Here is a 26,692-nt window from a genome sequence, read left to right as displayed (position 1 = left end):
ACTGTTGACAATTTTTTATGGAATACGTTTTTTACAAAATACTTAACTTTTTTTTAATGGTTTTGTAGTTGTTAAATGCTAACATAATGGTTATGACCAAAATTATAACAAAAGCGGATGTAGCGTCAAAGCTCTAATTATGATTAATCAAATTATTTAAATACTGAAATACGGATACATTTGACTTGTTAATGTACACTTTTCTAATTAATGATAACAATTTATTTGATCATTACCAAGAAAATGTATGAGTTTGATATATTTTTGTAATCCAATAATTCTTATTTTAATTGCTATCATTATATAGACAATCGCATTTTTTTGATAATTATACAGCACTATAGTCCTTGTTTTTCATGTGGGCAAAACCTGAAATATAATTTGATTTTATAACATTCAAGGTACTTCATCTAACTCTGCGTTCCGTGATTCTCGTTCAGTGTAATGCTATTTAAGAAAAGAACTCAATGCCTACCCACGTTGTAAGAATATTAACTGGGTTTGTGGGAGTTTACGCTTTATAATACGTGAAGCGTAAATTGCTCCATTCCAGGTTTTACGAGTACAACATGGGTAAATGTTATGTTTATTCCTTATAATATGTTTTTTGCAATTCATTATACAATTGAGTGCTTTTTTTTGTTAATTTAAAAAATGATTATCTGTAAAAAATAAAAATAAAAAATCGTACGAAACGTCACGAAAATTAGTACGTTTTAGATGTTTGCGCTTTGTGACGTGCATTATGAGATGCAAACCAGGTTGTATAAATTTAACAACATTTTCGTTTCATTGCCGCTTTACAACCATCAACAAATGAAATTATGGATCGATATTTATATAGTGTTTGGACGTGTCTTCTGTTACCCCTGTGTGTTGACAGATTGCATAAACAGGCGAAGTACAGTGGATGCTTATTACTTAAAAACGATACACGCATTGGGAATATCAATAATTTTCATTCTTAAGAATGTGGGGAAATAATACGGACAACTTGGTTTAAGATATTTTTCTGTCGGACTACTTTTGATGCACTCATGTTGACTTTTATTCAAGATACCCTGTTGCATTTACGATATTACTACTTATTTATTTGTACAGACGCAAATATAGCAGTAGATCGAGTAATTACACTAGTGTGATAGTATAAGTATTACATGTAGGTCTATTTATATCATTTTGTTTTTTATATTTCTATTTTCCATTTTGTTCAACAGAAACTGAAATTTACATAAATCAAAGTCAAAGTCAATATCCGTAACATTTTATGGTATGTGAACTTCGTACTAGCTTATGCTAACGGACGCTAGTTCTCAAGGCCTGGGGCTGTACTATCCCAAGTGCAAAATGGACGAACTGTCGTCATTGCTTACGCTAGCCGATCGTTGAGACCGAATGAAAAGTCGTCAAAGACCATGAGAAGTCTGAAACTGGAACTGGAACTTCTTGCTCTTAAGCAGAGTGTGACTGAAAAATTCCGTGATTATCTTCTTGGAAATAAGTTAGTCGTGTTCACAGACAACAACCCGTTGAAATATTTTGAATCAGCAAAACTGGGAGTGTACGAACAGAAGTGGGCATCGCAGTTAGCGGACTTTGATTTTGAAATTAAATATCGTCCTGGTAAACAGAATACCAACGCTGATGTTTTATCCAGACTTGCAACTGACTGTGATGTTCTAAATCAGTGTATCGATGGAACCAACATTCCACTGGAAATAAAGGCAGCTCAGTCCTCTGTCATATATATCGACTCAACAGATGTTTCTTATTCTGACACGTTTCCTAGTTATTCAAATGATGATCTCCAGGATTTACAAACCAAAGATTCGGTTATTGGAAAATGTAAGGAATTCGTTGTATCTAAAAAACTGTTCCTAAACCTAGTTTTATTCGAAAGCAGAGTAAGAAAGTGCAGATTCTTTTACGACAAGTTAAACATTTGGAGTTACGTGATAATGTTATTCATAGACGAATTAGTGACCCATAGCTTGGTGACCTAGATCAGATTGTACTTCCGGAGTGTCTCAAAGAAATAGTTCTACAAAGTCTACATGATGAGAATGGACATCAAGGAATCGAAAGAACGTTCAACATAATCCGACAAAGATGTTACTGGCCTAATATGTACAAGGTTATTAAGACCTATTGTCAAAATTGTGAGATATGTGCAATTTCAGAAACACCGCCACCAACTGTTCACACTAGCATGGGACATTTAAGTGCATCAGAACCTATGGAATGTATTGCTAAAGACTTTACGGTTCTTGAAAAATCCCAAGGATTCGAAAATGTACTTGTGTTGACGGATGTGTTCACCAAATGGACTATTGCAGTTCCTACCAGAAACCAAACCGCAAAAACTGTAGCGAAAGTGCTAGTAAGACAACTCTTTTGTACATTTGTTGTATGTAAACGTATCCACTCCGATCAAGGAAAGTGCTTTGAAGCTGAAATAATCCGACACCTTTGTTCCCTTTACAACATCAAGATGCCCAGAACTACAGCGTTTCATCCTCAGGGCAACGGGCAATGCGAGCGCTTGAACAGAACGTTACACGACTTGCTTTGATCTTTTCCACCATCCAGTAAACGTAAGTGGCCCGAGTACACTAAATTTAGTGTTTTCTTATAATGTTACACCAAACGCATCGACTTGTTATTCCCCCTACTACCTGATGTATGGACGACAACCAAACCTTCCCATAGATTTCCTTCTAGGCTTAAGTATCAAATCGTCAGATGAAATCAACATTGACAGATGGGTGAATCTACATTCGAAAAAACTTTCGTTTGCTTACAACAGAGCCAGGGCAGAACTCAACAGAAATGAAATAGCAAGAAAGCAGAGACATGAAGAACTACAGATTGGTGACAAAGTCTTTATTCAAAACAGAGGATTCAAAGGTAGAGACAAAATTCAGGACAAATGGAAAGCTGAGGTTCATGTTATCGTAAACAAACCGTATAAATCCGTGTACAGTGTGAAGCCAGTGAATAGTGATTCTGTGAAAACTGTGAATCGTTTGGAATTATAACCAGCCAATTTGTGAAATGTGAATATATATTGGACTGCAAATATTTGTGATGCATAGTTATTTGTAATAGTATATCTATATATTTCATATGTATTTATTATATTAATTCGAGGACGAATTAACATTTTGACGGGGGTATGTGGTAGAACAGATTTATTACTATCTATTTCATACGTATTAATCGTTTTTGGATTTTCTATTTTCGTTTTGTGCAGTATATTCTTAAATATTATTCATCTAAAGTTTTATTGCGCGCGTATATTTCTTTAATTTCATTGGTTCATATTATTATCCAATAAATTTGATTCTCTATTAGTATAAGTAACCGTTCAAACTAAGTCAAATTGGGCAGTATTTCATTTTCAACGACGTCAGACAATCCAGTATATATAAGCTGCATCTTGTGGTATGTTAATATTATATTTAGTTATATATTTATTTAATACCATGATAGTGATTAGGGCATATTATTTTAATTGCAAGGTTTATACTTTATACGTTATCGTATTTTTGCAGTTAATCTTGCCATTGTAGATTCTGAAACTTGTTTGTAAGTTCTAATATTAAATTGCTTCAAAACATGTTTTACCATATAAATGAATACTGAAGTAACAGTTGCTTTTTATGAACAAATTATCGAAACTAAAACATATTGAATGTACATCTAAAATTGTATTTTGTCTAATGCATTTTTCTTTGTTTATAAGTCAATGCTTTCAAACATTTGATAAATTTGTTAAACAAAACGGCTGTCATTTGGATTTCCTTACTGCTCGCGATCGGTTACACTTATCAATGTATATATATTGTCTCTGGTTTTATTTTAATTGCTTTGTCAATACCAACGTGTATTTTTGTAGTTTAAGTTGCAACGTTTTGAATGTGTCTGTAAAATCCAAAAGTTAACTTTCTAAACAGTACGCATTGTAATTGATTTTTTTAAAAAGAAACGTATAATGTTTTTGTGGTAACTTATGACAGCTTTATTTTGTCAGTTTTCTCATAGACATGCATTGTTTTTATACAGGTCAATGCCTGTAATATACTAAAGTCTGACACGACTAAGCTCATTAGAAACACAGTCTCCATCTTCAAATTCTTGACTGCTCGATTATAATTCTAAGATTGTGATGTACATGTACTTCGTAAAAATGACTTTTTTTCTATGTTGAAAACGTATAATCTAATGTACATAATTCTAGTTCCATGCTTATATGACAAACTTTGATTTCATTTTAGACAGTTTTTAAGCCGTAACACTACCCCCGTCAGTAAAGGATATTAAGTTGGTACAAATGAGTTAATTTAGAGTACAAAACTTACTTTAATTTGTAACATACACCATCGAAAAATTAAAAATATAAGCAAAAAAAAAAAGTTTTGTTTTGTTTTAAACATATTTTATTGAAAAGGATAAAAAAGAAGTTCTAACAACTTACTAGTTTTCTCCTTTAATAAAACGATAACTGTCATGTATATTAGTAATTTGCATTTTGTATTGCTAATTTAAAGCAAAGAAAATATATTTTATTATTAATATACACAAAGACAAGTTATTTGAATCTCTTCTACAAACTTCTGCACAGATTTGTTAATTTGTAAAGGTAGGTTGTTGTTAGCATTTAAAAGTACAAATTAGTGTCAAATTAGTGTCAATAAGTAACAATTAGTGTCAATATTGACTTAATCTATGAATAATGATCTAACATGTTGTTTCTCGCGCTAGAGTAATTCCTACAAGAAACATAGAAGAAGAAAAAAAGATACACACCTCATGGTTTACCACATGAAAACAAGGATTATTTATTATATTACGTTTACAGAGATCATCGTTTAAAACACAGTTGTGTATTGTTCAAAGAAAAGTCTCCGCGTAGCTTATGTAAAGTTTTTTTTTTTACAATTTGCAAAAAAGTGATAGAACTTATGATTGTCAAGAGTCAGATCTTGTGACACTCTTGAGATATCTCTTCTGATATATATATCGATAGTTTTGTAAAACCGAGCTCTGTGTGACATTGCGTATTCATAAGTGTTAATTAGCTTAAATAACTTCTTTATAGACGCAAATTTAAATGTTATTTAAAACTCCATTGCAAGAATAAAATGCGTCTTCTTACGTACACTTTCGTTATTTTTGCAAAACGGAAGTGATAAATCTTATGATTGTCATAAGTCAGATCTTATGACAATCTTAAGGTGGCTCACTACACCGTGAAATATTTTCTCAAATCAGTAGAAAATTACTTGATTATGATAGATATCATAATGGATGAGAAGTATTTAATTCTAATATGCAAAAAGATGTGCACTTTTGGATAAAAAATTACATTTTCAAAAATTTAATTCAGTTAACGTAAACAAAAGTTCCAGGCGGATTTGAACTCATGATTTGCGCTTCAGACGCCCAATACTTTTGCCACTGAGCTTCGATGATATACAACCCAATCGAACGATGTAAACAGTTTAACAACACATTTAATCGCCATCTTGTGACGTAGTGTCTCAAAAAGTATAAGTGTAGGTATAGTGAGGTACCTTAAGATATGATTGCGCCCATGAGAAAAGGGTCCTTATTTCATTTTTTACAAAACAGCGAAACGACGTCATAAACGTTGGATGTTTTATCATTAGCGCCGTATTCCGGCCACATGTAACGTTACATTAAATAAACGAAAAAGAAATGTTTGTGCTGTTTTGAATAAATAAAGTTGTGGTAAAAATATGAAAAATTGTATTTTCTCTTATATTTTATTTAATTATCGATTTTTGTTTTCGGATTTTTTTTTGTTTTGTTTTAATGCGACGATAAACAAACTTACGAGGAGCGGATTCAAGAATACATGTACATTTGCAGTCAAATTATGAGAGCAAGCTCTGTATAACTGCTTTCTTTCTGTACCATGGATCAGTTTGAGGTATAGAAAATATGTACACACATTTATGTCAAAGAATTCATTATGAAATCAAAACTTTTTTCTATATTTACATCAATTAATAATGATTCGCCGACTGGTGACAGACGAACATCCGACATAATGTTGTAGGCTACATGTAATTAGTAGCGAGACGTATTTTGCAAGAAAATATAATAATCTGTATCTAGTTAATCTATAGTTTTACATAATCGATTCTAATATTAAGAAAAAAGTAGTGAAATTTATCAGTACTACACGTATGCGTATCTTTCTTCGAGTGAATACATGAGAGATAACTCAGTCATGCAATAACTTGGGGCTCAGGACGGGAAAACTGTATCAAATTAAGAAAATGGCAATCAATTTAATTTTTAAACATTTTTTTTTTTAATTCTTTATTTAATCAAAATTAACACGACTCATAATCTAATTTAGAGGTCTTCTGTTTATATATCTTAAGTTTATGATTTTAATTATTCAAATAATTTAATTAGATATTTTAAAAAATGGAAATGTATGTTGAACACAATTTTATAGAAAAAATAATAATAATAAATTTTAAAAAACCGAATTAAAAGGAAGTTGACCCAAAATAATTGCATTAATTTGAGCGTACTTATAAAAAATAATCAAATCCAAATAGTTTTATCAAAGAGAAAAATAAACAACGAAAAAAGATATTTGAAAAAAAAATGGACGGACGAAAGAATCGAATTATAGATGGATGGATTGATGGATGGATATATAGATAGATAGATAAATATTGTACATGTTTAAAATACACTATACATGTTTTTTAAACATGTACAATATAATACTATAATTTAATGTACTACAAAATTTACATTCATGAGAGAGAGAGAGAGAGAGAGAGAGAGAGAGAGAGAGAGAGAGAGAGAGAGATTGCAGGGGGAAACTTTTTTTGGTTTTTCAGTAAGTTATTTTTTTTAATAGGAATTAGCGAAATTGAAGAACATTTTGGGCGCTTGAATGTGACTCAACATGATGATGATCATCATTCTGAAAGTGACCATGAAGATGAAAATGAAGATGTTGATCATGATGCAACGATTGCTACTCGAATGTCCGAGTTTATGGAGACACAGAATGAACATAATGCAGCGATTGATATAGAAACAGACGACTCTGTAGATACATTGTGTGTCGCTTCTGATGGTTGGTTTATAAATAGATGCACATGTACATGTACTAAAAACTGCTTTGGAATGAGATTAAGGAACACATCTTTAATATGAGAGAAATGACCAAGGTAGAGAAGGAATTGTTTATCATGGGCACTCTACAAACTGGTTGTTTTGGACAAACAACACAAAGAAACACCGAGCGAAAACATGTGCGCTATACTTATAACTTCAAAGGAAAGAGCATATGCAGAAACGCATTTTTTGCAATATATGATGTGTCAGACAAAGAACTGTCAAATATTGTGACTCATGTGAACACAAATGGAGTTCGTCCTAGAGAACACGGTAACAAGAGGAGAAAACAGCTCATGCATTGAAATTTGAGGAGATTGAAAATGCTGTGAAATTTATAAAGAATTATGCAGAAGAATTCGGCATCCCACAGCCCGAGGCACCAAGAGGCAGCGATGGAATTCCCCCTGTGTACCTGCCAGCATCAGATGCGAAAAAAGCAATACACCAAAGGTATGTGAAGTCCTGTGAGTAGTCCAGCATCCGTGCTATGAAAATTTCATCATTTGAAGATGTCTGGCTAAAATGCATTCCACACATCCGGATCAGCACTCGCCGTGATGATGTGTGTCAGAAGTGTGAGTGCCTGCGTAAGAAGATATTGGATACCAGGACAGAACAGGAGAAACTAACATCCGTAAGAGCTTTCCAGGACCACACTGAAGTAGCTAGGAAAGAACGACAACATTACAGAGAGTGCATACAAGAAGCAGTCGAAAAAATGGGACAGTGGCAAGGCGAGCAGCTTCAGAACGTGCACTACACCTTCGATTTCGCCCGACACTTCCAGCTACCGCACGACGCCAGACAAATGGGACCGACATACTTTGTCATGCTTCGCAGAGTCCAGCTCTATGGGGTCCGCATTGATAGTGTGTCTATGCAGTTAAACTTCTTGGTTGATGAAGATCAAACAATTGGTAAAAAAAAATCATTTCAAATTCTTATTTATTTTTTATTTACGCATTGCTTTTTTTTACCTGTTTTTGCAGAAACTGTACATATGTAATATCTTATAATATTTTAATTTAGGCCAAGATGGGACTTTGACCAATGGCGCAAACGCGGTTATTAGCATGTTAGACTAATCATTCAACGAATATGGATTTGGGGGAAAGTCATGTTCTTTACATGCAGATACCTACAGTGGTATATATTATCATTTTTGTCATTGATATTATTTTTTCATTATCATTAATTTTTAAAATTTAGATTTTGATTAACGTTTGTTATTATGATATTATGATGTTATTATTATATACCCGTTCGAAAAACTTAAACAGTTTTTATAATTTTTTTTCTTTTCCTTTTTGTGCAGGTCAAAACAAAAATCAGTGTATATTGGCGTATCTGTGCTGGAGTGTTCTAATTATAATGGGCTACCACGAAAGAATCTCACTTAAAATGCGGATTCCAGGACATACTAGCTATTGAATTTTTAATGTACCTTGTTTGTTTAGTTTGGATATTATTTTGATTTCTGTTTACATTTACATGTATCACCTTTGCATACTGATTATGAATATTTGTCTAGGTGTCTTGTTGAAAGAAAACTTTTCCACCGAAGTGATGTGGACTCTTTAATTTTAATCAGTTAGTGGACGTGGTGCAAAAATCAGCCTCCAGCAATGTTGCCATCCCATACACGCAAGAGGACGGTAGATAGACTTGGGAATGGCGGGATTGGAAGAGCTTTCTCTCTACCAACTTCAAGGCCGTCAGAAACATAAGAAAGTACCACCACTTTCGGTTTTCTTGCCAAGATCCTGGGTACGTCTTTTGTAAACAGATAGCCATGCTATGACCTTGAATTGCTAGTATTACATATTGGTCACTATGATACGTATGTGTACCTAGGTACTGCGCACTGAATGGCATTAAAGATAATTAACAGAATGAACTCTGTGAAATCTTCTAGCACTGCGTAGTATTCCTAAATGATGTTAGAAAACCAGGCGAATAATACGGGCATAATAATATCCAAATTGAGAGTTTAAAAACAGGTGTCGTATTTGGCGATTCTGTTTCTGCAACGATAGCTCTGGTACTCTATATTGAGTCATGTATTGTGTATTCTATATATTAAATTTGTAACCTTGTATGCCATGTATGAGTGAACGTATTATGAGTAAGTGATGCCTCATACCTAGGTGGGGGACTCCGAGACTCAGGAGTCAGAGACTCAAATCCTGCATCCGTACCCTTTGATTGGCAGTTTTGACGGTTTTATTACTTTATTTAGAAATAAAATAATAATCTTAATTTTGAACACCAAATGTTCATTCTTGATCGTCGTAAATGGGCCGAACTAGTCAGAACTGTCCATCATAAGTAAAATCTTATATATATCCATGTGAAATGAGGTTGAGTAGACTCTTTGATTTGGGCTGCTTTCAATTGTTGTATACGATCACGCTTTAATAAATCCGCTTGAAAAAGAAATACTGTACTTGTGATCACTAAGTTTGAGCTGACCCTCAATTGGATCCGTAAGACAGAAGGCTTACACTTTCTTAAGGAGAGCGTTGATTCAGAGGAGACCAGAGTATCCATCATGAAGAGCCCCATCTCAGATTCTCATGCGAGACCAATATTGATCACGCCACCTGGATTGTCCAGAGATCGCCAGACGTACCTCTACAGGAATGTGTAAGCCTTCAGACTTTGATATCTTCTGGCGATGATACTCAACTCGAAGTCCAGTACTTCTTTGAACAATAGTTTATTAATCGTGATCGTATAGTTAAGATTACAACAATCTAAAGCAGCACAAATCAAGAGTCTGCTCAATCTCATTTCATATGGGTATATATAAGGTTTTACTTATAATGGACAGTTTTGACTAGTTCGGCCCATATACGACGATCATGAGTGAACATTTAGTGTTCAAAATTAAGATTAATATTTTATTCCTAAATGAAGTAACAAAACCGTCAAAACTGCCAATCAAAGAGTCTGGATGCAGGATGTGAGTCTCCGAGTCCTGGGTCTCGGAGTCCCCCACCTAGTATGAGGCATCACTTACTCATAATACGTTCATTCATACACGGCATAAAAGGTTACAAAGGTTAATATATAGAATACACAATACATGAGTCAATATAGAGTACTAGAGCTATCGTTGCAGACACAGAATCGCCAAATATGACACTTGTTTTTAAACTCTCAATTTGAATATTATTATGCCCGTATTATTCGCCTGGTTTTATAACATCATTTAGGAATACTACGCAGTGCTACAAGATTCACAGAGTTCATTCTATTAATTACCCTTAGCACCATTCAGTGCGCAGCACCTAGGTACACTCAGATATCATAGTGACCATTATTTAATACTAGCAATTTAAGGTCATAGCATGGCTATCTGTTTACATACGTCCCCCAAACAAAAGAAATATCCCGAAGGGAGATTTCTCATGCCTGGCGCTAGGAATAGGAAAGCGTCCTTGATCTCCCCTTGATCTGACGAGCTTCCTAGTGACATACCAGTCAGAACATCTATGTTAAGAGATAGTATCAAGTGACATGTTTCCACCTCCGGCTTGGAACATCATACATCTCCAAAAACAAATCTATAACCAGGATGTATACACGTACATAAATTCATATGGCTTGATTATATCCCATAATCATGAAAACAATAATGAATAAAGTATGATAATAATGACCAAGATGAAATAACCATAGTTGAATATAATCGTAATTCATCATCAAAGTAATACTAAGTATGGTTAAGCTTAATGTCACATATATATATACAAAGTCAAGACATGCTTGTAAGTTCACGAAATATCTCTTCCTTCTTAGGGGCGAGGTTAGCGTCATAGGTTCGGAGTCCATCGGTTTCTTCCTGAAATTCTCCAGAGTGAATCACCAAATACAAGATTTATATTAGCACAAGATAACGCACATTTCTACTTTTACACAATTCACATTTTTAATTTTCGCTTAAGGATGACGTTCACTCAGAATGAAAAAAAATCCACTGATGATAATGAAAAACCATCTATTGTGTGTTATAGACCTTTGCTTGTATTGTTATTTTTCACTTTCAGAAAAGTAGGTCAATGACCTACTTTTTAAGTTAATGGCCATTGAATATTTATTGAAATTCAAGAAAAATCCCATAAAATTTTACACTACGATTGAGATTTTCTTAATTATATAAATATTACAAATAATTAAACACTTTAAAAAATGGGATACAGTTAACGAATGGTAGTGGCACTAAATAAATACACAACATTAAGATTTCACCATCAATTTTTTAAAATAATTCAATCCGAGTTTCCTCTATCGGTTTTCAAATCCCTACCCATTTTTGATTCAATTTTACAAAAAATTGAATGATGATAATACAAAAAAATTTATGATATTGAACTACTTATATTGACCTTATTCTGTTGGCATAAAATTTATATGAGGTCAATGATCAAAATTTTGAGATATGATGTCTTTTATCGTTTTTAAGCATTTTTCAATATTATTATTATTCGTGCCATAAGATTATTTTAATGAATAAGTGAGGTAAAACCAACGGAAAATATGCAAAATTCCGTAGACTTAAATTTAAAATCCTAACTTTTAATATTAGACTACTGCCAAAAAACTTTTAGCAGAAAACAAAATCTGCAGAATTTAGTTCGAATTTCCTCTGTTTGGCCAAAAGTCATTTTTTGTTTGAGCATAACTCCATAATAAAGTAAAACTATTGAATGTTTTGTCAATAATAATTCATTTCATAAATATTTTTTTTGTGTTTAGAACAAATTTTACTCATTACATTGAACTTTTTAACAATCAGAATTTGAGAGCTCAAACCCTGAGTAAATAACACCCTTAATTTCACAATCCTTTCATAAGGAATTCACAACTTCTTCGCGGCTGTAGCTTAATTATTCATCCATCATCGGCACCCGTGGATAGAGGATCGGCGCGGATGGCGAGGCGACTTCTCGTGGACCGTCTCCTGCGTTCCTCTGTTGCGTAGATATCGCGGCCTTCTCTTCAAGGTATTTACGTGCCAGCTCTGGGTCCGGTCTATAGCAATTTGGTCCATGGAGATTCTTCATTTTTCTCCTCTCCAAATAATTGTTGTGCTAGTTTGGTCGAAATTGTCCCCGTGTTACTGGTCACTTTGCGAGTTGCGATTCTTCGGCTTCGTCGGGGTTTCTCTTAAATCCTAGTGTCTTTCGGAATTGGTTCAAGTTCAATAATGTCACTAGAGGTCTATTTCTCTGGATTCACTCAACAAAATACAATGTCTTTAGAAGAACCTTTCTTATCTCCGCCACTACCCCTTTTTCGACAACCTGTCCAGCAACCATCACAGCATATACCACCCCACTTTTTAATAGTTTTACGTTTCTTAATACAAAATCCTATCGTTATTGTTACTGCCAAAGTTAAACACAGATAAAACCAGGGGCTTCCCACCCAAGACGACGATTTTATGGGTTGCAAATTAGTTACTGGCAATTCCGCCATAAGTTTATTCATAGGGAAAACTTTTAATAACTTTTAGTCTTAAGACATTAAACAATGAAAACCTGAGCAACCTTGTCCCATACTCAAGATGTCGATCGCAAAATTTGATTGTTTTTACCAATAATCTTAAATCACGTACAAAAATTAGTCTTACTGTTTCTTTACTTAGTCGCTGTCTCTGAATGTATTTCGAGTATATGTTAAATCTCTTTAACTCCGCATATACATACAAATAACTGAGGTGCTGAGTCCGCGTTTGCTAGTCGACGTATCTCAATATATGTCTTAATGTCACAGGGGTCATCCTGTCATGTCTTTTTAAAAGCGTGCAATATATACAAAGCTAAGCTTATTCAAGATTATTTACATCTACATTCGGTTTCGAGTGACGCCCTCCCTCCTAACGCTCGCGGAGGTGATTTCTCCTCTAATGATTATCATAACCATATCAGAGTATGGCTCTGTATCACTCAAATAATGGCTGTATATGTTCAAGGTTGCTGTCAATGTGACTCTTCCAAACTTTATTTTGATATAAAGTTCATTAGGGGGCGTCAATCTCAGTTCCAATAACTCAGATTCTGACATCTGAAAATAAAGGATACCTTATCTATCCTATTACTAACTGTTTTAAGACAACTAAACAATCCTCTTTAAATTTTTGTTTATTAGATTTACGGGGTTTAGGGATTGGTTTAAAGCCTAGACCTACTTTAGGGGCTTTTTCATCTATTTCCATCCAAGGGTACATTTGGGTTATCTAAGGGTATTTCATAGTCTTGACCACTATTTTCACCACATTGATTTAACTCATGGGTCTCATCCGATTCTGAATCTACGGCCTGATCATTCTCGTGTTTATACTGCTGATCATCCATGATATTCTTAGCTCTTATACGTCTTTGAAGTTCTGCTAGGGGAATATCCTCTTCGTTTGAAGATCCTTCTCTTTCCCATTGTTTGGACTGTAAAGCTCTTTCTAATGGTTCTGGTTGCATGTCTTCATTTCTGACGACGATTCATCTTCCGGTGGCACCACATAGTTTGTTTTTCTTAAAGTTCTTCCACCATCTTCAGTAGTTTGTGAAAGGGGCCAGTGCGAAATGTCTGCCAGTCTTAGTTGTCGTGCATGGCATTTGGTGGTTAATCCAGTCAATTGATCTCTCACCACGAAACTAACTGGTCCTTTCTGCTCTATGTTTCGATAATATGGTAGCCACTTTTTATCTAACTTATTTTGTCTTCTGTTGTTCTTAAGGTAGACAGGGTCACCTACCTGAAAATTTTCATCTTTGCTTTTCTTATCGGCTTGAGCTTTCTGTTTCTTCTTGGTTTCCTTCATATTACGATGTACTAGCAGGAAAGCTTTATGTTGTTCTTGAAGGGCAATCTTGTGTTGATCTTCTCCAGCATATCTCCTTCGAGGTTTTATCAACGTAACAAGAGGTAAAACGACATCTCTGTTGTACACAAGGTAATATGGAGAAAACGTTGACGAATCGTTAGGATGGAAACGAATGGCTGCCAACGTCTGATTAAGATGAATATCCCATGTTTGAGCATTGTCTGTTACTTTCTTTGCCATCACGTCATGAAGAGTTCTATGAAATCGCTCTACTTTACCATTACCTTGAGGGCTGTAATAAGATGTTTTGATATGATTGATATTCAATTCTTTCAAGGTTTCTTCCACTTTCTTTTTCACATTTTCTGTTCCGCTGTATGTGAGGATTTGAAGAGGACAGCCATATCTTGGATATATTTCTTCTAATATAAGATGTACGATGTTGTCAGCTGACTTATCAGGAACGGGAAAAGCTTCTGGCCAACCAGAGTAAATGTCAATAAAAGAAACTATGTACTTGTTTCCCGACAAGGATGTTGGATATGGTCCTGATAGATCAAGTCCTTCTTTAGCCATTGGAAAAGGTGGTATGTCTGTCTCTTGAAGTGGAGGTTGATTTTTCTTATTGCTCCTCGTTTGGCATACTACACATCCTTCTATATAAGAGTATAACCTTTTGTACAAATTTGGTATGTAGTACTTTTGTCTGATTACGTCATATGTTTTGTCCACTCCCATATGTCCAAGTCCGTCATGATACTGCTGCACTACTTAAAGTTCTAACTCACGTGGTACATACAGGCGAAGTCTTCGGCCTTCTGAGTCTCCATCTGAAAGATAGTACATTAAACCATCCATTTCCAGAAACTTCTTTTCTTCGGTTGCCGTTGCTGTCCCTTTATTTAACCGATTCTTCAGTTTCTTGATCTGCTCGTCGTGTTGTTGACTTTCTTTGATGTTAATTTCTTCTGGTAGATCAATACAGGGTTTGACCAATTCGTCGTGTTGCTTAACTTCACATCTGTCCAATCTCTTAGGCGAAAAAGCATTGGAGTTAAGTACGTTAACTTCAAAGAAATTGTCCTTAATATCTGGTTCATCATGCTCTGATTGTTCTTCCTCTTCACAGTCGAGGTTGACTGTCGGTAATCTGGATAAGAGATCTGCACAGCAGTTAAATTTCTATGTACTCTACCTTACAGTTATATCCTGCAATACTTAATGCCCATAGTTGAATTTTCTTATTTTGCATTGGAGATTCTAAGATATACTTGAGCGGCTCATGGTCTGTTCTTATAGTAAACTGAGCACCGTGTAAATAATGGTCTAACTTCTGAAGGGCGTAATGGATTGCAAATGCCTCCTTTTCTATGGTTGACCACTTTTCTTGAGTTTTACTCAGCTTGTGGGATAAGTAATATATTGGCTTATCTTCTCCCTCCTTTGTCTTTTGAGTAAGGCACGCTCCAATACAATTGTCGCTGGCATCGGTGTACAGGATGTACGGCTTATTAGTATCTGGATATGCTAGTAAAGGCACTACCGTTAAACTTTCTTTAATAAAGTCAAACGCTTTTTGGCAACATGGTGTCCATTTAAACCTTGCATATTTTCTGGTTAAATCAATCAATGGTTCTGCAACCATAGAGAAGTTCGGTATAAATCTCCCGTAATAACTACACATACCTATAAAGCCACGAACTTCTCGGACTGTAGTGGGCGCTGGTAACTTTCTTATAGCTTCGACTTTCTTTGGGTCAGGTGTAACGCCATGTTCATCAATGATGAAACCAAGATATTCAGTCTGTTCCTTGAAGAAACTACATTTCTTTAGCTTCATTTTAAGTCCATGCTTTCTTAAGCGGTTGAAAACGTCTTGAATATGACGAAGATGATCTTCCGGTGTCTCTGAGAATATGAGAATGTCATCCAGGTATGCGATAGCAAACTCTTCTTGTCCTTGAAGAACTATGTTCATCAGCTCCTGAAAAACTGCTGGTGCATTACTCAACCCAAATGGCATACGGTTGAATTGAAATAGTCCTTTGTGACATGCAAAGGCCGTTTTTTCTTTACTTGAATCTTCTAATTTCACTTGCCAATATCCACTCTTTAAGTCTAGTGCAGTGAAATATTTTGCCTTACCTAGTAAACTTAGGATGTCATCAATCAACGGTAGCGGGAATGATACGGGTTTCACTATCTTATTCAAACTTCTAAAGTCAACGCACATCCGGTCTGATCCGTCCTTTTTCTTCACCACTACTAAGGGAAATGACCAAGGCGATTGTGATCTCTCAATAATCTTTGCGTTCATCATTTCCAGTATGGCCTTGTCAATTATCTGTCTTTTATTTAAGGGTACACGGTAGGGTCTGTTCTTTATTGGGTGGTGATCTCCAGTTTCTATCTTCATTTTAACAGTATCAGTCACTCCAAGATCACTGTCTTTTTTTGCAAATAAATCATTGTTTTTGCTCACAAGTCTTTTGATTGAGTGTTCAAATCTTTTAGGTACATCAATTTCTTCTTTTGTGTCTTGAGTAGTCTGTATTTCTGAGATTTCCTTCTGTTTTAATGCGGTAATTCGTGCTACTATGTAGCCTTTTGGAATTTTATAATTTTTGTTAGTTTGGTTAACGAAGATCATTGGAACTTTCTAATTTTTCCGAACTATACAAACGGCGTCTTTTAAATATAGTCCTGGGTCTTCCATAATGCAGTTATTGTCTATGCTGTTCATTTCAACCAAGTCATTTTTTTCCAGAGGAATATTGTTATTTATTTTTCCATAGAATACAGTCACCGTGTTTGGTCTTATAATAAGTTTCTTAGGAGTTCTTACAATAGTTGAGATGTGTAAATCTTCTTTAAGTTCCGCGTATACTTTGCCATCAATACGCATGAGTCCAAGATCAAAGTATAAACGAACATTGTTTTTCTTGAGCCAATCACGACCAAGAATCATGTTTCGGTTAGGTCCCTTTGTCACATAAAGTTTGTGGTCTAAAGTTAATCCTGAAATCTTAAAGGAAATATTTACATACCCTATCGCAATTAAAGAATTGCCATTTGCTGCTTGTAAAGAGGGGATGTCATTAGTAAACAACTTGGGGCGGGGAAATAGATTATCATACATTTTCTTACTAATTAGAGATACGGCTGCACCTGTATCTACCAAAGCTCTAGATTTATTTTTACCTACTTTTAATAAACAGCTACTGGGGTTGTTAGTAAAATTAATTTCATATGTAGGTCTTTGTCTGAAGTTCGTTCTTCTGGCTTCAACGAAGGAAAAACGTCTTAGTTTTCCTCTTTTTGTTTGTCAAAATAAGAGCGCGATTTGAAATTTTGAGACGATCCCCTATTTACTTGGTCGCTAGATTCATATGTTCGGCCTTGACGATTTAATGGTCTGCCCCGATTTTGCTGCGCTCTTTGATACATATGCGAGCTCCAACAATCCGCACGTACATGACCTACTTTACCACAATTCCAACATTCCACAGGCGAACGGGGTCTCTGCTCTATATTATGGACGGGTTTGTTTTGACTGAGTCGTTTGTTTATTTGAGGCTGAGACCTGACTGTTGGTTTATTTTGAGGACAAAATTGAACCCTATGACCCGTCTGTTTGCATTTAAAACACCTACTATTACGCGCATGGTCAATTTCCACTGGTTCTACATGCCTTGTTTCTGTTGAGGTAAGATTATCTGCTCTATCCTTTAATAAGGGAAGAGTAGTATCAAAATTTGAAAGAGTCCGTCTGTTGTCATTACTTTGTACAATTTCTGTCATATTTGACCCTCTTATCGCTAGCCTCTGTCTCAGATTTTGTTCTCGCATTGCTATTTGAATTGCGGATTCTAAATCTTTAGGGTTTTCTCGCAATATTTTTATTCTGAAGGTAGTCGAATGTCAACCCGTCACAAAAGATATCTACTAACTGTTGTTGTATCAAAGGATCTTTTAGTCTGTCATTAGTGTAGGCGTCTTCCGCGATTTGCAATAGTCTCTCGGCGAACAACTGAACACTTTCATTTGAATTTTGTCGAGTCTTACGCATTACTGCTTACGCGTGTTGGGGATCTGTTATTTCTGCAAATCTATTTTTAAGGGATTCCTTAAGATCGTTCCAAGATGGGATTTCCTCAGACGCATCTGTTTCATCTAAATACATTTTAATATAATCACCCACTGAACCCTTACTCGTTATGTATGCAAGCATGGGGATCTCATAACCTTGTTTCCCAGACATAACACTGTACTTTTCAACTTCCTTTATCCACTGTTTAAATTTTTGACCATCTCTCCAAAAGGAGTTATCACAGAAGATAGGGGCACTGAGAGTGCGGCTGTTATAGCTTTAACTTGACCAATAAAAAAAATCTTTTTCATCATCCTGATCTGGGACTCGGTGTCGAGGTTCACGAGTTTCATACGGCCTAGCATCATGATATGTTTCAAAAGTATTTTGCTTCATCTGCTCTTTTTCTGGGGACTTTTGACCTGTTTCTTGCCCTTTATTTTCATTGTTCTGACCCCACCCCGCGAATTGTTTTTCTAATTGCTCCATTTGATTTTTAAATTCTTTTTTGTCAAACCCATCACCTGTCGCCATATTGGTTGCTTAAACAAAATTGTTTACTTCGAGATAGCTATAAGAGACATTTAGAAATGGTTCTTACCTTATTCTGTTTTGAACTTCGCTAAGTCCTGGTCACTGGCACCAAGAAAGTTCATGTAAGCCTCCAGACTTTGATATCTTCTGGCGATGATACTCAACTCCAGTACTTCTTTGAACAATAGTTTATTAATCGTGATCGTATAGTTAAGATTACAACAATCTAAAGCAGCACAAATCAAGAGTCTAAGAATCTTTCTCAATAAGCGGAATCTCTCTATCTATCTATTCAACATCATTTTACATGGGTATATATAAGGTTTTACTTATGATGGACAGTTTTGACTAGTTCGGTCCATATACAACGATCATGAGTAAACATTTAGTGTTCAAAATTAAGATTAATATTTTATTCCTAAATAAAGTAACAAAACCGTCAAAACTGCCAATCAAAGAGTCTGGATGCAGGATGTGAGTCTCCGAGTCCTGGGTCTCGGAGTCCCCCACCTAGTATGAGGCATCACTTACTCATAATACGTTCATTCATACACGGCATAAAAGGTTACAAAGGTTAATATATAGAATACACAATGCATGAGTCAATATAGAGTACTAGAGCTATCGTTGCAGACACATAATCGCCAAATATGACACTTGTTTTTAAACTCTCAATTTGGATATTATTATGCCCGTATTATTCGCCTGGTTTTATAACATCATTTAGGAATACCATGCAGTGCTTCATGATTCACAGAGTTCATTCTATTAATTACCCTTAGCACCATTCAGTGCGCAGCACCTATGTACACTCAGATATCATAGTGACCATTATTTAATACTAGCAATTTAAGGTCATAGTATGGCTATCTGTTTACAAATGTCCGCCCTTACGTCAGGCCAATTTTTCAGGAGGAAGTGTGCCCAGCTCCTACAGACCTGGAAGAGTGACTGGTGTAACATTATTTTTGGTTTTTCGACGCCAAAACATTTGCTAAATTGTGAAATTTTGTTCTGCTAAAACTTTAAATTACTTGTACATGTGATATGATTGATGTGGTTGTTGTTTTTTATTGACGTATACAGTTTATGTGTATCAGTGTGTTGTCATATATTTGTGATCTATAACTGATAATGAAAATAAAATGATTAAAATTAATTATATAACCATGATTATTAAAACTTTACAACACTTGTTTTGCCGCATATTATTATGACGTCACTGATGTTAAACTGCTGAACGCTGTACTGCAGTAAACCAATTTGTTGATATAAATGCATAAAAAATATAATTTTAATGTTGCAGAAGGATCTTAAATTACATTTTTTGAAATTGCCTACATGTTTACTGTCAAATTCTTCGAAAATCTCAAAATGTGTAAAAAATTGTCATAAGGACCCTTTTCTCATGGGTGCAATCAATTTATATTTGATGACAAATCTTACGATATTTTGGTGAAACCCACCCTGGGAATAAAACTAATAAAAATAAAATCTTTTATTAATTCAATTCTGTATTCAAAACAGCCAGTTATAAATATTAACTTTATTTAAACGTTTTAAGGGAATTGGAACGGAAATCCTTGGCGTGGAAGATTGTCACACAACAGGAAACGAATATTATTTCGTGAACTATAAAAGGACAAAAAAACACACCAACTCTCCATACACTAGAATCTGGCGCCACAACATAAACATGTATACCGCTCATGTTTTTCTGTTTTGTTTTTATTTTATGAATGCTAGCAGTCAAAGGTAATGTAATCACTTTATGCCAGACAAAATATCATTTTTTAACACCATAATTTAATGAGATTAACAAATTCCTATATAAAGTCAATTCAGTTAAAACTAAATTGTACATGTATTTTACAAAGATTTGACCGCTGCAAAGTTTGGGACAACACGGACTTGAAATGCAAAGGTATGGTTTATGTTTGAAACAATAACTAATACATATTTAAACTGTATGCTCAAGGTAATTTTGGTATAACTCAAGTCAAGCACAGCGCTTGCATTTAACGAGTTATTTCCTAGGGATACAGCTGTCGCTCGATTTTATAGTATGTAATTCATTTCAATTGGTACACAAACTCTACACTAAATGAATTGTGGGGATAACGAACAGTGTTCTTAATCAAACGTCAAAAGATCAATTAATTTGAGAGAGAGAGAGAGAGAGAGAGAAGAAAAAAGGAGAGATTTTTAACTAAGGGCAAAATTAATTATTTTTTTATTTCTGACACAGAGTGCCATCCAGGATATCTGGGTCAAAACTGCTCAGAAATATGCCGATATCCTACGTACGGAGAGGAGTGCCAGAAATTGTGTGAATGCAAAGAAGAAAAGTACTGTGACATTGCCACAGGGTGTTTTTCATCAGACGGTATCTTTTTTTTAAACTACGAATAAATAATCTCGATTTGATAATTTATTCTGTGTAGAAGTTAAGTTTTCGAAATAAGGAGGATAGCGAAAAGATTAAAGTTTACATTTGTAACAGTTACTGAAAATGCAATAAAGAATATCGCAGTATAGAAAACATAGATTTTATCAATCCTGTATAACTCTGTATATGAAATCACGTAACACTGCAATTGTAGCGTTGATGTCTGTATGTTAACAGTTTATTTGGATATTAGTTATGTAGAAAGACGACATTGAATGACCCATCTGGGCTCTGAAGGTTTTGGTTCTTAAATTTTATTTGCATTGTTTTGTTCTCTTCACGTTTTGGGGAACCACAGGGCTGCGTTTTACAAAAGAACTTACGACTTAAGACCAAATTAATGATTGTTAATTAATCACCAACTAATCGATGATTTATTTTTATGACTGGAAAATATAACTATGGAAATTGAAACAATTGTAAACAAACGGATTTATGTCAATTTTGTTTGGTGTTCCGATGGGGCCACCTCGACCTTTGCCTTTAGGTCGAGGAGCGAGAGTGCGAAGTTGCGAAGGCGAAAGTGCGACGGCGAAGGAGCGAAAGTGCGAAGATGCGACGGCGAAGATGAAAGTGCGAAGTTGCGAAGGCGAAGAAGCGATACCACTATCGCTCCTTTGTCATCGCAACTTCGCACTCTCGCCTTCGCATCTTCGCGCTTTCGCCTGTTTATATTTGTGGAGCTCTCTATCGTTTAAGACAATTTTAGCTGTATAATAGGACATATGAGGTAGACGATGAACTGTTTAGAATTTATTTCCAACAGCCTGAGCAGATCCATAACTGTTTCTAAAGGGGAGGGGGGGGGGGGGGGGTCCGAGACATATTTTAGAGATTTTATTATATATAATTAATAAAATTACATTTTCCGGGTGGATGGTATCCAAACCCTCTCTTCCCCTTTACTGCATATGTGAAGTTATTATTATTGGATTGTCCGGGGGTCGGACCCTCTCTCCCCCTCTAGGTCCATACATGAGCAAGGAGTGTCGCATAATGAAATTAGAATGTTAATGTGTTTGAACCACGGTAAACAAACAGCTGGTAAGTGACAGGAGTCTGGAAGTGCTTATGTATACATTCTGGCGGACATTACATTTTATACGGAGTATATGATGATTTGGTATAGCCAGCACTGGTAAATATATATGTCACATATACACATTAAAATATTTGTAAACATTCATAGTAAGCACAATGGCCTAGCGCATGCGTACCAATAATATCATGGATTATTCGGAAAACCTTGGCGAGTACGGTGCCTGCATCAAATTCTATGTAATCGACCGAGACTCTCTGAATGCTATCAAAAAAGGCAAAGGCAAAAGTGCGAAGGCGAAGTTGCGAAGGCGAAGGAGCGATAGTAGTATCGCTTCCTCGCCTTCGCACTTTCGCCATCGCATCTTCGCGCGTCGCCGTCGCATCTTCGCACTTTCGCTCCTTCGCCGTCGCACTCTCGCACTTTCGCCTTCGCAACTTCGCACTCTCGCATCTTCGACCTAAAGGCGAAAGTGCGATGGTCGAAGTGGCCCCATCGGAACACCATAAATTTGTTCTCTAAAGATGATCTTACGAGACTGTAAATATTTACGAATTTGTCGTAAGTTTTTTTGTAAAATGCAGTCCAGTTATATGCTTTCAAGTTAATATTAGCGCTTTAAACTTTTATTAAAGTTATCATGAATAAGAAAAGCAAAAAAGGCATTAAGGTACATTATTGAGGTATTATCATATCACTTTTGTTCTTTTAAAAACGATCAACTTTTATTATCTTCAATATGAAACAATGCATTCTTTTCTTTATTCAATCAGAACAACAAACGATCAACAAATGGGCTGTGACATGTTTTTTACTTTTTTAAAACAATGAACGAAAAATGTATCAATGTAGATCAAACATTCTGTAAACAGGGTTATTTTCGCTCCGGGTGTTTTTCGTCCTTCCATACTTTCAAAAGCTTTAACTCTGCCTTGACCTCGCCTAGACTCAGTTGCGAGATAGATGCGATTTAAAACAAGTGCACCGCTAAGCGGAGCATCCCCTCGTGACATGAATTATTTATGGAATGTTTTTAAATTTTGCCCAGATTATCCGATATAACCTGTTTTGAAACAGTGCACGCTTTATAATCCGCAAAGAGGATAATAGAAAAAGCGCATTAATTTTTTTTTTAAAATTTGAGTTCCGGGTGGGGGCGTAGCTACATATCTAACCAGGTTATTTAAAATAAATTAAATTTTTCTGTGTTTTGCCAATCAAATTGCTTGTTACAAATAGAATTCAATCATTGTGTTGGGGATGCATATGTTTGGAATATACAGTCATGTAATTGTAACTGAGACTTATTAAACTGGTTTGTGGAAAATCAGGTTTACATATTCATGCAAGGGTTTTCTTTGAATCTTGCTAACAAGCTCAGGTAGACACACATACATACACACAGGCACAACAGCGATGCTTAATCCTCCTCGCAACAAGTTAGGCGAGGGGATAATTAGCACAGTTATTAACAAATTGTTTGAAATTTGCCCAGGCCTAAATTCGCCCGTTGACAACTAGGAAGAAAGGGCGAAAACGAAAAGAAGTCAAATATTTCCTTGCACACAGTAAACTTTTTATACAGACACTGCCAACACTTTTAAAATATATTTACATTCCACTCGAAGATATTAGGCTTCATAAGATGGAAAAAAGGAGTTTTTCATTGTCACTACTACATTTGTTTTTCTCCATTTGATTATTTGCTTTTTACAGTTGGCTGCAGAATTGGCTATTTTGGTTCAAGATGTGTCAATAAATGCCGATTTCCAACTTTTGGGAAAGGGTGTCAAAAGACATGCCAGTGCTCCAAATTATTTTGTAACTACATCACTGGGTGTGACGTTTCTACAGGTATGCAACAAATTCTTTTGAAAGAAAAATACTTCTCTTGAAAAAAAGTTAACGTCCTTTTTTCCATAAGAATGCATTATAATTTTCTGCTTTTACTTGGTTTAATTGTAAAGAATATAAAAACACTAATGACTGTAATAATTAAAATTTTAGGTACAAACCAGAACGAGTTTCCGTCATCGAAGCAATACACTACCGAGAGAGACTTAACCATAGTTGTTGTTATATTATCTGTTTTTTCATTCATTTTGGTCTCAGGTATCATAGTCTATGTCATCTGGCGAATAAAAGGGCCATACTTATCAAACTGGAGATCATTTCGAAATGTTACACCTATACGCGAGCATTATACACCACAGAAAGCAACATCTCAACAACATGCTTCCTTAGATATGAGCCAGAGAACAGACGACACGTACTGTTCCAGTTATGATGCCAGACCATTTCAATATTTCAATCATGCAATGAATGTCTCTACAGACGATATTTCTCCACAAGCTCATGGTAAAGTGCCGCAGCGGGACGGAAGCGCAAAAACGATACTTTTTGATATTAGCTCTTCGTATGGGCCTGATATTCATACTATACAGAAAGACAAATTTTAACACCTGCGTAATTTTTGAACAATGCTGGAGGGCAGTTTAAAGTTTTGATTTGGAAAGTTTTTTTGTTTATACAAACAAATAACATCCACACAAATGCACAAGCATTTAGTCCTTAAAAGGTTTTTTCAAGTACTTAAAAATGTGATCGAATTTTGTCGATTACTTCGGACATTTTATGTAATCACAGTGCAATGAACCTGAATTCGGTAACGTCGCGGACGTACTAACATTGGCACACACATATTTTGAATTACATTGTATTTTATTAAGATTTTTTAATTTTTTAAAATCATCATTTTGAGCGTGCTCCTCACGTTCACATTTGCCATATCATTACAGCAAGATAAAACAATATGTAAAAATTCTTGATCTAAACGTTATATACAACTTCTTCAATTGTAAACCAAAACTGTGTTTGTTCAATTTCATTGCTATTTGACGTTCTTAGAATAGATATATAAAGAAGCAAACGGGTAAAAAATAATATAACATTGCAATGAATTTTACTATGAATCGCTAATGAGATGAAATTAAAGATGGCTTTCGGATTTTTTTTTTTGCATTCAGGATTGTATTTTAAGAACAAAAATGTTCTTGTCATCAGACGAATAGACGCTGGCTGGACCCGTTTCCTAATTATTCCCTTTAGAGCAATACATGTTGTCGTATCCTTTAATTGGCATTTTCTTCCTCTCAACGCCTGAAGTCTCACTTTTTGAGGGAGGTAATGTCGTCTCTTCCGTTTTTTTTTTAATCTTGTTTGGTAGCCTCCTTGAAGATTGTGATTTTGGCAACACTTTCAGTAATTCTTTTTGCTCTTTTGACATCTTCCCCATGGAAAGCTGAAGAGGAGTGAAATCGGTTTAATCTAATTCAAATATAAGCGATTAACATCGTTTATGTGTGATTTTGTTGTCTGATGATAATACAGGTAGTTGCACGTTTTTTTTATATCCTAATGGCAAATACAAAAGAAATCACCTCGTAAAGAGTTGCAATACACGAAGTGTGTCCTCAATAGTCGATTGAAATGTATACCGATCATATTAAGTTCCTGTGGGTATTACACAGCAACAAAAACAGAAAAAATGTATATACATACGGCGGAAACGTTAACGCTTGATCTTAACTGAAACCTAGAACATTGTCTGCCATGCTTTGAATGATGTTCGTTTGGTGGTTTAGGGATTCTTTCGATGGTTGCGTTTATAGTTCTTATTTTGCTATTGAATACTAGTATTTTTATTTTTGTTCGATATATTTAATTAAAATTATAATCTGTAAAACAATCTTTTTATTAAGATGTTATTTATGTTTACATCTAGACAATTGGCTTTGTGCAATGGTTTTTCATGTTATAATCATTTTGTTCTTCAAAATATTAGATTAAACTTGTTGAATATATCAAAAAACGTTGAATATATAATGTAGATATAGTTTTTGTGAAGTCACACGTATTCATTGATAAAAAGAATCAGGAATTTTGTAATGAGTCATTTAGAGTGAAAACTGATGATAGTGTTTGCTGCATACATGTATCTGTAGTTTATACTTTACATATTTTAAAGATTTTGGTTAATTTCATACACTTTTGATTTACTTGTACATACAATGCTCTCAATCTACCCTATTATTGAACAAATTTTGCACCGAATTTTTTAACAATACTAAGCTCAACTGTATAATAACTTGAAAATGAAATAGTTGCATGCATTGTACAGATAAGCTTATAAATCTTATTTTAATTTTATACATATTGCGTATAAATTTGCTAATAAATTAAGACTAAAATATATCTTTATTAATTTTAGATAGTATAAAAGAGTGCAAACAACACTGGATAATATCTTCTTTAATATTTGTTTGAAGTATTTTGAACAAAAATCCATCGACCTCAAAAAAAATGAAAATGAGTTGCAGCTTCCTTAAAAATCAATTATAAAAAAAAATGAAGAAATAAACTGACCAGTAAAAAATTACTTGGATGCCGTTCATATTCACCAACTCTCAATGCTGTGTACATAACACATAATTATTTCAACATGTCATAATAAGACGAAAGCAAAACCGTTGGCCAAAACTTATTACACAATTGCAGACAAGGTCGGGGTTGCAT

General features: G+C 34.8%; 2 protein-coding genes across 3 annotated transcripts in view; both read left to right on the top strand.

Moving 5' to 3' along the window:
• The window catches only part of LOC136271259 (uncharacterized), a 129,989-nt gene that overhangs the window by 25,040 nt on the left and 78,257 nt on the right, over nt 1-26,692 (top strand). The gene's annotated exons all lie outside the window — the stretch shown is intronic.
• LOC105340986 (multiple epidermal growth factor-like domains protein 11) lies at nt 20,262-26,297 on the top strand. Of its 2 annotated transcripts, none has more exons than XM_011447256.4 (5): nt 20,262-20,384; nt 20,507-20,553; nt 20,878-21,015; nt 23,834-23,971; nt 24,230-26,297. In XM_011447256.4, exons 1-5 carry the CDS (start codon nt 20,326-20,328, stop codon nt 24,574-24,576), a joined length of 729 nt encoding a protein of 242 aa, XP_011445558.3. In that variant the 5' UTR covers nt 20,262-20,325; the 3' UTR covers nt 24,577-26,297. The 2 variants fall into 2 exon arrangements, with proteins under 2 accessions (XP_011445558.3, XP_011445557.3); XM_011447255.4 differs by having other exon boundaries at nt 24,125-26,297.

This window comes from Magallana gigas, chromosome 9 (assembly GCF_963853765.1).
Source record: "Magallana gigas chromosome 9, xbMagGiga1.1, whole genome shotgun sequence".
In the NCBI taxonomy this organism is placed as follows: domain Eukaryota; kingdom Metazoa; phylum Mollusca; class Bivalvia; order Ostreida; family Ostreidae; genus Magallana; species Magallana gigas.
This window is presented reverse-complemented; position numbering and strand designations above follow the sequence as displayed.

Excerpts from the sequence above, each read along its gene's own strand:
- LOC105340986 (XM_011447255.4), top strand. The coding sequence starts at position 20,326 with ATGTATACCGCTCATGTTTTTCTGTTTTGTTTTTATTTTATGAATGCT. Across the intron at positions 20,385-20,506 it reads ATGAATGCTAGCAGTCAAAG|ATTTGACCGCTGCAAAGTTT; the intron begins GTAATGTAATCA and ends TATTTTACAAAG. Across the intron at positions 21,016-23,833 it reads AGGGTGTTTTTCATCAGACG|TTGGCTGCAGAATTGGCTAT; the intron begins GTATCTTTTTTT and ends TGCTTTTTACAG.